This window comes from Epinephelus moara, chromosome 16 (assembly GCF_006386435.1).
Source record: "Epinephelus moara isolate mb chromosome 16, YSFRI_EMoa_1.0, whole genome shotgun sequence".
Classification (NCBI taxonomy): Eukaryota; Metazoa; Chordata; class Actinopteri; order Perciformes; family Serranidae; genus Epinephelus; species Epinephelus moara.
The window spans coordinates 22,264,821-22,279,814 of NC_065521.1; the positions used below are offsets into that span (position 1 = coordinate 22,264,821).

Below are 14,994 nucleotides of genomic sequence, written 5' to 3' on the forward strand. Positions count from 1 at the left end.
GAGTTTTCTACTTGAGCCCTATCTGCCTGCCTCTTCATGATGTCATGTGACACCAGGTGGGAAACTATGTAGGGGTTAAGGTGAGATTGTCCCCGCCACTAGTGCTACCACCCACCCCCGTCCAAAAAAAAGAAACACATAAATAAACCTCACATCTGACATTTCCCTCTGCACTCTCTCTGGTGTCACTGGAAAATCTACAAAGCAGTGTTTCCTAATCTTGACACTTCAGGCAAGCAAAACCCAACACAGCACACAGACCTGCCTTGTCTATATTTGAGGCAATTAGGCCACATTTTCCCTCCCAGATATGATAACAGATGGGCATTATATCTCCTTTTGGCTGACCAAACATGGCCATCAGTGTGGCATAGCCTCTCCGCTCACAGGACTGAGAGGCAGAGGTGTCGCTGATGATAAAGGTGCATGCTAGTGGCTATATATGGACTAATCTAGAGTTTGAATACCCTCTAAAGGGTGCTGGTTTTGAATCACACATGGCCAATGTAAACCATTTTGTTAAGAAATAAACAAGTTTTAAAAAGGTGGTATTTTCATATTAGTTCAGTCAGAACAAGTTTTGAATAGTGGGATTCTTTTATATGGCACAATAATTTAAATAGAGTTTTAAAAGCAATTTGTGTTCATGTCAGTGAATTAGTTTAAGTGTGTTTTGTTTAAATGGACAGTGGTAGCCTAATAAAGAGTTGCTTTGAATAAATGACATTATGTGCATTTGTTTGGACTAATTTGAAAACTGTACGGAGCTTCAAACTTCCTCGCTGTTTGGTTAGTTAATTAACGGGCGGTAAATAGAGAGGGCTTTGAAACAGCTTGAAATGAACAATAACCTTTTACAGTGAACCCAGAATTGCAAATGGAAGTCATGGTCAAGCCTGTTTGATCCATCGCTATGAGCATCTCTGTCATTGCTTTCATAGTTTTTATTCATTGGTTTTTCCATTGACTGGCTTATGAGGGCTCTAATGCGACATCTAAATTATCTAGGAAAAGTATTCTGGGGTTTTGCACTGATAGGAAATCCGCACGATGCCTCAATGTGAGGAGTTAAATGTTTTGAAGGTCGCAGTTTCTCTCATTGATCTTGCAATGTTTGTTAATTACATTGTCACTGATGTTGTGAGAGATAATTAAGCCACTATGTTTATATGCATAATTATGTGCACTCCGCATCAGCCTTTGAAAGACAGCGGCGAGAGAGAGAGAGAGAGGGGGGAAAAAAATGTTTTAATTGTGAGCTGAGCAGAAACATGGCAATATAGATGCCCTAGTTACAATCAACAAAGAGCAACTCTGAAAGAAAAAAAAAAAAAAAACACTCTAAAGACAAGATTTGCAACTGATGCAGTATGCTCTCCCCGCAGTCTTCAAACACTCTGGCTTTGTTGTGAGATGTAAAGTAGTAAGGGGAGCCAGTGGAGGGAAAGGTGTAGGCCTGCTACACAACAGTAATACATATTTACAGACAGGCGCTTTTTTTATGGCCATGAAATAAACACAAAATGACTAATTAAAACCACAAAGCTTTTTTCATTTGCCTCTGAAATGAAACCTGCTTCATTTTCTGAGAAGCCCCTGCCCCCAATTCTGTGTGTGGCCAGAGTAACTGCTGTAAAACAAAAAGAAATGCAGACAAAAGGAGCATGTGTATATGACTCTGAGGTGGATACCTAAACCTAGATGAAAGACCAAAAAACTGTTAAACCGAGGTGAGCAAGCACAAAACAAAACTTGTTTTTGTACCGCAACAACCGGTCTCACCTGCAAATTGCTTTTTTTTTTCTCTGGGTGTCTGTGAAACACGCTTTATCTATTCATATAAGCGAGCCATGTTTTTTCTCCCCTTTTACAGCTCTGTGTTTTAAGTCTTGCTATACAAAGGCTAGTCTCCAACAGTGCGTATGCATCAAGCTTAAAGGGTCACAGAGTGTATAACTGTAAAAGGTACTTTCTTAAAAGATTGTTTGTGCTGTTAACACACACTCTTGCCACTTCAGAATGACTATCTTTGCCTGAACATCATGCCACAATTAAACAGGGGTCATTTACAGGAGCACTTTGTATTAAGGAATTTATCAAAATATGTCTGTCTGCTAACAATAAATATATGGAGCCACTGTTTGTGAGAGGATAATAACATACTTAAGTGTGATATGTCACTGCAAAATAACTTCCCTATTTCTGACTTTATTTGACAAGTGATCTCTTGGATTTGGCAACTGTGAAAAAAAAAAAACCCTGAGCTCCTCCACGGCAGAGTACGACTCCATGTAATAGAGGAGTTTGAAGCAGTGGCTAAGTTTAGTGAGCTTAGGGAAAATCAAAGACTCAATATGTAATCCTGGGTGTAATATGAAGCTTAGCCTGGTCCTGCCATGCGCTCTTGGCCCACAGCTGCTGGGAGAGTGCATAAACGGCCTTACGTTGTAAGCCTACTCCGTTTATGAATTTCTTCGTGCAGTTAACCACACACTGACAAGTTCCTGTTTTTCCCCCCTGGCCTGCCAGTTGAATCGCTCTTTGGGGTAATAATGTCACTGGCTATTCATAATGTAACTCTAGAGTGTCTCTTTCCAATAATGGGCACACTTAAGCTTATGTGGATGTAGCAATGTCACCCGCCCTCTATCTAAGCATTTGCCCCTTACTACTATGGAGTGGAATGTTTTGAAGGGTAAAGGTCGTGTTGAATTAAGATGTATAAAAAAAGGGGTCAAGTATAAATCAGAGTATGGCAAAGACATCAGAAAGAAAAGTGCTTGGACGGCAGACAGTGAAAATGTACCTGTAGCGGAGAAAGGTGCTTGGCGACTCTGGGCCTCGCTTGGTGGCATGTAGGTGTCATCTTTTGGAGGCCTGTCTTCAGCTTCTTTGTCGTCATGGTAACTGCCATCCTGAGAGCTTGCCGCGGGCTCGGCCTCCTCTGCGTTGTCTTCGTCGTCGCTGCAGCCCGTGGGCTGCACCATGTACACGCCCTCAGGAGGGCCATCTTCGTCATTGCTGACTTTCAGTTCGTGCTCCTGCTCGTCGTCAGGAGCCGGTGGCTCATCACCGTACTCGCCGTTGACCCACTTCTCGATGGCCTCACGTCTCTTCTGGTCCTCCTCTAGGCTCTGATTTAGGTTCAGGCTCTCAGGGAAGTTGGTCTCGCTGTCATCGTAGTGGGAACTGCCACGCTCGCTGTTTTCTGCTACGCTCTGGTCTCCCTCCGCGTTCTGGGAGCTGCTGTCGAACACCACCTGGCGGCTCAGCTTGGCACAGATAGCATTAAGTTTTAGGCCACCTTTCCTTTTGGCGGCCATCTTGGGTTTTCCTGAGGTCGTTTCAGTGCATAAACTCCTTTCAGCTAATGGAAACAAGAAAAGAAAAAAAAGACGAGTTTAAGTTATTCAGAATCACAATTATCTGTGTTACAGTTGAATAAATGTAACACCACATTTCACACAATACACAGTTTTTAAAAAAAAAAATGCTTTCAGTATCTCTAAAAGAAAAGTTTGAACCAGCTTGTCCATGTCAGTAACTTGTACTGATTTTGAACATCACAATGGAAAAACAACACTGAACAACAGTGACTGCTGCTATTATTAACATCCAAAAGCACTTAACAATAACAGCGCAAGACTGGAAGGACACACAGAGATACTGTACATATCTTTCTAAGTCACACCTCTTCGGTCAGCTCGGAGTTTAAAGCAGTGGTGGAAAAAAAAGGAGGGAAAAAAAAAGCACAGGCAGCTGAAACCACAGGCAGATAGGTATCAGACCCCCTACGGTACTACAAGCAGCATATACACGGCTACATAATCCTTCACATGACAGCGCTATAGAGACACTGTGAAATGTTATCTTCACTCTCACCTCAAGAGGCTGTGGTCCTGCCACTGAGTGGGGGGCTGCACAGCATTAAAGCTGTCAGGATGTGGACTGAAAATGCTGAGCGCTTTTGAGTCTTTTTGGAGCTGCGTCCTCATGTTGGCTATTTAGTAGGATTAAGCCCAGTAATTGTCTTGGTAAAGGCTGCTGGTTTCACTTTATTAAAAGAAAATTAACATACTATGTATTTAAGCTCTTTCTACCCTCTGCTGCCTTTTACTGTTGATCTAGCCATGACATGAACATGGGTACATCAAACAAAACAAAAAAAATTAAAGTGAACATGTTTAACATATCTTTACTTAACAAGACATACTGCAGAGTCTCAACATCTTTTTCCCCAGTGTGGCCTCTCTGAACAATAGAGCATGATAGAGTGTGCTTTGGGGCAGGAATGGGTGGCATTATTTCAACCCAAGTGGGGCTATCTTTATAACATGTCCTCTGATGAGGCAGGAACAGCTGCCTGTGGCATTCCATATCCAGAGCTGCCTTTTTAGGGCAGAAACTGCACTCTAGTACCTTTCACTTTATTTCCAGAGCCACCAAAGTTCACCTTCCAACAGCGTTTTTCCAGACTCAAAATCAAGGCCAGATCTTTATCGAGTAGTAAATAACTTTTAAAAAGCAAGGAGGAGATGACCGTGAGTAACACAGTATTTATGGTATCAAAAAAGAAATAATAAAGCAGTATAACTATCAGAGATCAGAGAAGCCTTTTAGCTTGGATTCTGTTTTTATTTGGTAGTATGTAAAGCTTTGTCAGTTGAAGCTTTGTGAAAACTGTTAAAACAGCACGCCACAGCAGAGATATTTCTCCTTGTGTGAAGTTGTATTATATTTTAACTCAGCCACACTGTGGTTAAGATAATACACTATACTGAGCTACAGACACACCATTTCGGCAGACAAAAAAATGTGCAATATGAGAGGTAACAAAGTTCTATCTTAAAGACTCAATTCACTTTCTATAACAATGAGTACGAGCCTCTTCATTTTCCTTCAGCCATAAAGCCAAGCACAATCATGTGTGAGCCATTGCCAGCATTATGTAAATCACATCGGTGCAACATAAAATCCTGTTTTCATTTTCTTTTGCAAAGCTGTGGAATCATTAGAGGATATACAATTTGAAGGAGTTTACAGATCACCCCGTCGCCAGACAATGCACCCCGTGCTCCCCACACATGCTTTCTCAGTTACTGTATTTACATTGCGGGCTTCCTCTCTGAAACAATGACTGCAGGAATTATGTAGTTTTGAGGAGGTCGTATATCAGCGGCACATTACTGTACAATTTAGTGTTAGACAATTGCAGGCGGGGGTGAAAGGGTCACCTTTTAGAAGACAGCAATTGTGAAAAAAAGAAATCAGCTGGAAAAACTATTAGGAAGTGGAAGACATAAATTTTCAAGTTTTTTTTTTTTTTTTTTTTTTTTGTTGAAATAGTCTCCAAAGGAAGATTGAGGTCATTTGGGTGTTGCAGTGGAGGTCATTTTTTTCTGTTTACTGTGTTCAGTATTTCATGCTTTAACTACCGATTTCCTTTGCATTGCCATCTGAAGCTTCTTGTAGGAAATGACCCTGGCACAGTTGTTTCTTTCCATTAGTGACTATTTATGTATGATTTTCTGTTAACAATAAGGAGTGTGTGTAGAGGACTAAGTGCTACTGGATGAGTATCTAAGCAGGCCTCTAACTGAATTATCAGACAGCTTAAGCACATAGTCAGTGTTTTCTTTTTAAAGGTAGGCCTGGCTTTAAAACAAATTTAATATTGTGAGCTTTCCGTGAGCAGATACATGCTATGGTTCGATGGTTTATGGAAGCTGTCTAAACTATTATTTATGCTGAGGGTTTCTGTCCACAGCAGCTTTTTGCCATTGCTTACAATAGGGATTGCTATGGTAACACCAAGCTGTTTACCTCAAGTCGTTTGTGTGCATGATAGCGTACAATGAGATAAAATCTGTGGGGACCTACATGAAAGAACAACTTTTCCCTCTGGGACCAACTCCCCCACCTCCCTGAGAGTCCAGTAAGCATTCTGCCTTATTAATGAATATCAGACAGAAAAACAACACTGTCACATGCACTGGACATTATTTACAGTCTGTTTTAGCCTGGTGTGCTAATTGTCAAGGAGGAGACACCTCGGTAAGCACTGGGGGTTGGAAAAAAACAGGCAGGTTTGAATTTGAACACAACAGCTGAAACTAATTTTTCCAACTGCTTATGTTAACTGTGACACTATTTTTACTGGAAACAGTGCAGGGCCACAAAGGAGCGCCATATACTGTCTGTATAAGGCCAAAACCTGAGGAAAAAGTCAAGAAACTATTTTGAATCCATTTAGGACTAGGTCAGGTTCTTTTTCATCTTCACTCAAAAATAAGTGCATCAAAGTTCTTTGGAGCCCTGTTTCTTCTCAGCGCTGGATGAACACAGCTTGTGCTCTGAGTCTAGCCCTCCGCACTGACAAACTTACTCTTCCACAGCTCTGAGCCCCACAGGTCTTGTTGGTTTTTGATGCAGAGTCTCTGTTTGTGTGCCAGAATGATATCATGCCCAATCAAGTGGTGTTTCAAATCCTAATAACGCTGTTGGAAGTGCATTATTTGTGTGAACGTGCACAGACTGTAATCAAGGCAGCAGCAACGGGTAAAGGATGTGGGAGTTGGGAATGGTTGTGACTGGCAGGGTCATGGCTTTACCTCTTTTTGTCATACAAGACGAGGCAGCTTATGTCCAAAACGCTTGTTTAATCATCTTATGGAAGATGTAAAGTCACATAAACAACATATAGAAAATTGAATAGCTTGACTTTATTGTTCATTCGAAGTGCAGTGCTGCACCATAAACACACCGACTCCCTGCAGTGTTGTCAGTTTGTATGGAGCGAGCACACAGGAGGGTCTGTATGTAAGAGAGGTAGATATTACCTGTTTAAACCGAAGCTTATCTCTTCACCTAATCAAACACAGGTACAGGGCTTGTTGTAGATTCCTGCTGAGTTCCAACATGACTGACACAGGGACAAACCCCCCGCAATATCAGGAGTTAATTAATACAAACAGGGTCTGGGAGATGTCTGTTCAGCTCAGGATTATTTTACAATATGCAACCGAGAGTTGCTGTAGCTCTTTAAAAAAGCCCAGTTATAACTTTATGAACCTTTGGCAGATTAATCGACAAGGCTGCGGCTCCCTGTGTGTAGCTCAGTGAACCTTTTGTGTCTCTGGCTCTCAGGGGAGATGTATGTGTGAGAGACTGTGTGTGCACGAGTGTTTCAGGGAAATCACTGAGCCACACAGGCAAACACACACAGACACACTCGAAAATTACCATGTTTTTATTTTTTGTAAATTTACAGCTTGCAGGAAGAGAATGTTTTCCTCTCCTCTCTCTCCCCCTGCATGGAAGAGAGACTGCGGCAGCCGCAAGGAAGTCAAGCGGAAAGCCACTGATGGACAACTACGCCACGACACCCAGACCCCAGCATCTGGCCCCTCTCTCATTTTTATTACACAAGAATAACAATAAGCAGGTTGTCGACCCCGCCGTGAGATTTTGCCACAGTTTTCCAACAGTCGGTGCAGCCGATGCTGAGAAATTTCCATTTTTCCGCATGCATATTTAATTGAGTTTTGTCCCAGTGGTGCGGAAATGATTTGTTTTTTGCTCTCTGTTCACTTGACTCCTCTTCGGAGTCGCTAACCCTGATTAAGACGTTCCCGTTAATTTCCCAGCGCACACCTTTTTTTTGTGCATTAATGGTTCTGATCGTCTAATTAAAACTTCTCAGCTCGGCTGCTGATCACCGCTCGTTGTGCCTCTGACCTGAAGTTTTAATTGCCGCATCAGAAGCGATAATAATAATTTTGAGGTTCTGATGATTAAAAACAATGCCATTGCCAACTAGTTGATAGATGGGGGTTTAGGGGTGGGCACATCTGAGGAGAAGTTTTGTAGAGAAGGGATTTCAAAAGGGGGGTGTAAAGGCGGGTATACACTACCAAGGAGCAAGACGGGTTGGGGGGGGGACTACTGTAGATGATCACTGAGGGGAAGGGGGTGGCAGAGCATATGGAAAACTCCAAGCCCTCCTGTCTCTTAGAGCCTTCCTAAAGAAACAGGTTTGGCTGGAACTGGGACTTAGTTGTCCCCACCTCAAATCTAAATCTGCCACTGACTGATCCACTTCAGAGCTCTACTCACTTGGCAGGTTTGCCAGGTTGGGGAAGAGAGAAAAAGAGAGCATGCGAGAAACAGCGATAAAGGCACATAAAAGATGACGACAGTCCAATACCCTGTGCTTATTTTCATAAAAAGATAATAGCACAGTAGGCGCAGCACAAAAGCCACATTGTTCATAAAGTGACTGAATGGAAAAAAGGAACATACGGTGGCTGTTATCTCCGTCATAAAACATGATACTGATGAAATGTAAAGATACGTAGATTACTGTCAAAGCAGAGGTGAGTTGCATGAGATCTTCTTATAAACAAAGTATACTTTACAGATCACACAAACTGTGGAAATGATTCAGGCATGAAGAGAGAGAATGTGTGCACCCGGGAAACTACATCACCACTAATCTGTCACATTTTGTTCTTTTTTTAACTACTGGATTTCTAATGGATTTTTTAGGTCCCACAACAGGATCAATGTTTTTCTCTGCGAATCATTATGTACATGCATGCAGGCACATACAGTACAGTACACAGACACATGGACATACAGTCAGGAGGTAGCTGTCTTCTCTCCCCTGCCCCCTACCCTCCCTCTGTTCCTCTCTCTCACAAATGTATTTTATTATTAATCAGTTGGTTGCACATCTGCCTGCTTGTTGTTTTTTTTCTATCAATAAAGCACTTATTGCTTTTAGTCTAGAATGTGACCTTGCACATTGTGTGCTGTCTTTCTTGGGGTGCCGACCTTGAAAGACCCGTTTGGACTATTTCACTTCAGCTCAGTCCACGGGCTGTTATCAAACACGAGCCCTCAGCCAAATGCCAAGCTCCCGTCACACCGCCGCAAAAACACAAAGAAGACGCTGCAGGACAAAGGCAGACACCAAACGGCCTCAGTAAAACACACACACGCACTGACTGCACAGGACAATGGCTGAAAAACACAATGTATATTTCAACTGCAGACGGAAGAGGAAAGACGTTGAACTTGAGGGCAATCAAACAGGAAAGTTGAAATCTAAGGACAAATACGCCCTCCAGCTTCATCACAAACAGGGTAATTATGGTGTTTTCCAGAACAGAGGACAAGCAGCCTAAAATGGTCTAAGGGAGAAAAAAAAACAATCTGACATGAGTGACAAGAACCATTCTGACAGCCACGTACTAAAACAGCCAACTTTTATTGAGTTTGCTGCTTAGGGTAATTCATGGGACACATGAGTAACTTGTTAAAATTGTACGTCAAATCTGGACTCACAGCTGGCACCAGATGACAACTTAATTTCTAAGTGTGTGCGTGTGTTGCGGGAGGCAAAAACTTTGCTTTAAAAAATACACAGTCGCACACAGTCCCATGCTTCCCCAGATTGAAACAAGGGAAATTTATTCCTGCAGCTTTGTTTTGAAGCTCCGCTCCCATGTTCAGTTTCAAGACACCGCAAGTGCAATTTGATAAGCCAACCGCCATGGTAAATGAGCAGACGACCCCTGTGTCCCTCCCTCATGGTTGCTGCGCTTGGTGCGCCAGCAAGGCAGTGTGGGTAGTACAGTGGAGAAGGGGCTCAGCGGTGCACCTCTCAAGGGCCCTTGAGCTAATATCTGTACAGATTAACTGCTTCAGTTGTATTTTGGTCACGGGGATCTCTCTTTGCCTTTGTGGCTTGTTGGGAGGGAGAAGGGGCGATGTGTGTGAGTCTGTGTACTGTGCTCATATGAGTGTTACTTACACACTTTCCTCTGTAGCCAAGTGAGCGGCCTGCTCGCCTAAGAGGTCAGGAGCCGCCAGACTGGTGTATGTCACTCCATGTCATTATCTTTGGGGCCATATTTAATTTACCAGAATCCGGAGCTACACTGCTGAGTAAGTCATCCCCATCCTCTTACCATCACCTACCCCCTCTATCTCTCCACAGGACACACACACACACAAACACACACAGTGTCAATCCTCCAGGGTAAACTCAGCACACGCCGCTCCATTAGTTATCAATTAAGTCTGGAAATCTCCACCTGGCTTACACACACAGATGAAGCCGGCACACATACGTAGCAACCCCTCTCAACAGGAAGTTGAGGAGAGCGTGCCTTATTTGACTACGAGTGTGGGTGAGACAGAGTATGTTTGTGTGTCCGTGCGGGTGGCACTTTTGTCCATGAGGTTAACCTTGATATGAGGCCCTGTCAGGCCAGATAATGTCAATCAATGACAAGCCCTCACAGATAACCCCTAATGTGAAGCCTAAAAAGCAAAGCTGTTTAGATCTTTAGACATGCCCCCTTTCACCAGCATATGAATTGCATTACAAGGAAATGAGCCGTGGCATTTCTTTAATAAGACTCTTAAGACATTTTGACAGCATATAAGGCACTCTGCCGTTAAAAAAAAAAATTAAATAAAGGCCCACGCTGACAAAGCCTCCTCACACAAGGCACTGTTCTGATGGGCAGATCCAAGTCCCTGTTAAGTGGAGGAGAGGAAAAGACGAATGGGGAGGGGGGAAAGAGGAAAAAGAAGGGTGGACCTTTCTCTTCTTTTTTCCTCAGGCTCCCGGGGACTTCTTAATTGATTTCCAAGGTTATGTTTCAAATTTGTTTTTCAGATACGGGGGCCTTGTGAATGAGAGTGCGAGTCAATGTTTTTCAAGCAATTTCCCTAAATTCGGGCTGGTTTGGAACGTTTGCATCGGATCTCGTTCACCTCCTTCTCTCTCTCTCCCTCCTCCCTTTTTGCTCTTTTTCTCTTCTCTCTCTCCTTGAAAAGAAAGAAGGAGGTGACATTAACCCCCAAAAAAGCACGTTATTTCCAGACAGGATGCCTGCGTTGACAACATCGATCCCTGGCTCCCATTAAAACATTTGCTCCGCCTGACAGACTTTTCCTCTTTTGGACTTTATATGCGCTAGAATGAATCACAGGTGCCCGTTAAAATGTCATCCTGAGCAGGTTCTCTACCTGTCCGAAAATGACCCATGGCTCACTCAAAATCTGACGCTCACTTTTTTTTAAAAATCACATTCTACGCTTTTAGTGTTCAGTGTGTTCTTGTGCTGAAGCATAATTAAAGTTTGATCAAAATACTTTCTTTGTAGGGCTAAGAGAGGAAGTGATGAGAATGAGTCTTCCTGCTTCGTGGGATTTGCATTTTTTAGACCCTGTGGCTGTGACTCTGCTGCCAGAACTTAGTTTATCTTTTACTTTTCTGATAAGCAGGATGGAAGTGACAATAGCGCTGACATGATATATGACATTTTAAAGCGTGTGTGTATCCACGTGCGGTTGAGGGAGTGTGAGTATGTGCACAATACACTGTAAACACATATGTTAAGTGGCTGTGACCAACACTAAGAGTATGTGTTGTTGTGTGTGTGCCTGCTTGCAGGGTTGTAGACAGCAGGGCATTGTGCTCTGTGCTCTCCTTCTGCTCCTCTCTGCCTAGTGGCTGTAGGTCACGTCATTTGCTCTGGGACACACACTGTCAAATACGCACACTGACATTTCTACACACTCAGGAAAAACTGATCCACGGTGAGGATAAACACACCACTGCGTCAGTGACAGCACTAAAAACAATGTGCTTTACCGAAAAGTTCAATGTGAACTGGAAGGCGGAACTAAACGTGGCAGTTTTCACCTAAAACAGGAACATTCTTGTTTCTGGGAGTTCAGTAGACGGAGGAATGTGCTGTGACTGAATTTGAAGGTGTGATAAAACAACACTCACAATAAGGGAGAAAAAAAAGAAGAGTAAAATGACTGTGAAAAGATGAAACAAGCAAAGCTGCTTTACAGGAAAAAAGAGTGCTGTCTATTTTGGGTGTCAGTATACAAAAGGAAGTGCTGCTAAGTTGACTCAAACAAATAAATTTGCTTTTGATAAAACCACAGCAACTACTTTTGCATTCTACGCCAAACCCACTTTGTTTCCTGCATCTTTATCTTCATGACTTGCCACATTTGTGAGGAGCTGCTCACTAAATTGTCAAGCACAAACAACTGAAGGTTTTCAAAGGGTGCAGTGTTGACAGCTTAAAATGTAATTTTATTTGAAAAGTGACAGGTTAAAGGAAAGCTTCAGAAGTGAACATGGAGTGCTCGCCTATTTGCACTGTATCCAGCTGCCCGTTTTACATTTCTCCAACATTAATATTCCTCTTATTATTATTTTAAAGTGAAAACGGATACTCTGTTGAAGTGCAAATCTGATGAATTACGGGAGCAGATTGCTGCTATTAATTATTAAAACCTATTTTATAAATATTCAGGTCTGTCATGCATCTAATAATGAACGCTTTAGAGGAGGTTACTTCCCGTGCGCATCCTAATGTGTCAGAAATATCACTTTTAATCACGCTCGTGTCAGCGAGTGCTGGGTTTGAACCTGCCGAAAAAATCTACCAAATCAAGGAAACTCAGCTGGCCTACTACTGTGCTCATCACAGCTCTTCCGTTCCTGCTGTTTCGCATGATCTAAGTTCTTCTCCTGCCCCGTCTAAAGAGGTGGTGAACACCTCTCAGCTCCCCGCTGCATTCTTACTGTGGTAATTTGAATGGAGAATAATGCATCGGCAGCACTCTACCCTTCTGGACACACCTAGTCCCAGCGCTACTGCTGCCATATGCTGTGTTGATACATATTCATAACACTTTCTCGTGTGTTGAGTGTTGGTGTGCAATGAGGCTTAAATGAGTGTCTCACAACTTCAAATGGGAAGAGGAAAAAAGAAAAGAAAAAGCCATGCACAAAGAAAGTTGGACTGCTCTTCCCCTTTTTACACTCTCCTCTTCTCTTCCTCCCTCCTCTGCAAAGAAGACAAGTACGGGGACTGGTAGGTGATGCCAGTGCTTCTGTGAGGATGAGTTGCGGAGTTTAAGGATATTCTTCAAGAAGCTGTGAGAGGTGACAACTGTCAACATGGTCAGATAAACCATGCTGTCAGGTGGACCGGTCTTACTGGTAGGGCCAGAGTCAATGGTACTGCACCACGACCTCCATACACCCCAGCAGCATACATATGCTGCACAGAGCATACACACAACCAGATAGGGATATGGATGCACACACACACACACACACACACACACACACACACTGTGGAGCACTCTAAGATTAACGCTGTCAGAGCTACAATGATACCCCTTCATTATCTGCACACGGGGCCTCCTTCGTGCGCTCGCTTGCCTCACTGTCCTCTCCACTGCTTCTCTATGGAGGTAGTAATTACTAAAGCTAACATTTCTTGCTCTCTGTGCCTCCAACTACCCTCCACTTCCCCATTATTTCGTTCTCTTTTTGCAGTGCTTTCAAGTAACTTGCCAGCCTTTTGCCAACTGGTGACACAGCTGAAGGTATGCCAGAGTTGATGGCAGCACCAGCGTGACTCGCCGTGTATGTGTGAGTGCTGTATTATGAGATTACTTGGTGCCCAGCTGATGAGTAATAAAGGCACAGTGTGGTACCCCAGATTCAGATCAGTCCTCTGGGTCAAACACTCATTGTGGTACAACAACAGAGAGACGCTTGATGTACAACTGCAGTATCTGTTGTACTATACATTGTTGGTTTAACAGGCTGGGATCAGAGGGATGCTCCCCCTTGCATGGCATTTTTCATTACCAACAATGCTCTTACTCTTTGGCTTTCTTCTTCCTCTCCCACTGGAACTATGGCTTCATCAAAGGTGATAGCTTGCTCAGGCGCATTTTCTCAAACGTCTTCTTCAGCCAACCATTTCCCAAGCCGCTCTCGGGTAAACGTCACTCATAAAAACCGGGGAAGATTTGATGGTGAGATCAAAAAGAAAGGAAGGACAGCAAGGAGAGCGGGGAGATGGGGGTAAAAAAAGAGGAATGATACCCTCCTCCCCCATCCGACACCAACGAGTGCTGAGGGTAATTCCTCCAAGCAGGGCCTCTGTTTTCAGACGCAAATACAACAAAACGTCGGGTGCTGCCATGAGACATCAAAATGGGCGATTTTGACTTCAGAGGGTCTTCAGATGCTTGAGGAGCTGAGAGAACAGAAGGTACCAGCAGGCTGTTAACAACCAATGCGGGAACCACGCCAGAAATACTGTCTCCTCCCAAAATGCCAATCGGCACCAGATCAGTAAAGGCTTCCGCCATACTGTAAAGTCCCACCTGAGCACTTTCATCTGCTGAAGTGAAGTGACTTGAAAGTTTATCAGCTGTTATTTATTGTACCATTGAGATGCTAAAAAGTAAAGAAATTCCACAGGTAGGTGCCATAAAGGCAGAAATACAAAAAGGAACCACACACAAAGGCTTTTCTAAGGAGACTTCAACAGGTGCCTTGAAAGCAGGAATTTTATGTCCTTTGCCTTACAGAAAGATTTTCATCAGCAAATCAAAGACTTGCTTCGTTCTTCGGAGACCTGAGTTGTGTTGTGACACGCCGAGAGGGACGTCCGCATTTTCTCCGGTGTTGTTCTCGCTCATTCTTGGAGCATTAGGCTCACTCTAAATAGCCTGAAGGAGATTAGGCTGGCTCATATTCAAATGCACATTTCTTCTAAAACCCACTCCACGAGTGGGCCAAGGAGATCAGCACAGGAGCCTGGTGAGACGGTAGTCAGAGGAGATTCTGTCATGTATAAATCAGCTGAGAGGAGGAAAAGAGACAGAGAGGAAGAGTGAGAGAGAAAGACTGAGGTAAAAGACAAACAAGTGTTGGCTCTGCTATATGAGTTTAGTTAGCTAGAGAGTTAGTGCATGAGTTATGGCTAGCGAAGGGCTGAGGGACGCTGTATTTATGAGGGGACTGAGTGAGTGTTAAATCCCTGGTAAGAAATAAAGTCGTCCCTGAGCGAACAGGGGAAACATTTCACTCAGTCTAAGAGGTGCCTTGAAAAAAAATGAAAGCCATCCCTCTTCCAGGGGAAGCAC

The 14,994-nt window shown here is 43.4% G+C and overlaps 1 protein-coding gene across 3 annotated transcripts in view; it reads right to left on the bottom strand.

The window, feature by feature from the left end:
- The window catches only part of casz1 (castor zinc finger 1), a 77,109-nt gene that overhangs the window by 30,494 nt on the left and 31,621 nt on the right, over positions 1-14,994 (bottom strand). For all 3 annotated transcript variants that reach the window (XM_050063919.1, XM_050063920.1, XM_050063918.1), the window contains exon 2: positions 2,807-3,367. In XM_050063919.1, coding sequence (XP_049919876.1) covers positions 2,807-3,367 — 561 coding nt within the window. The remainder of the gene's footprint in view (positions 1-2,806; positions 3,368-14,994) is intronic.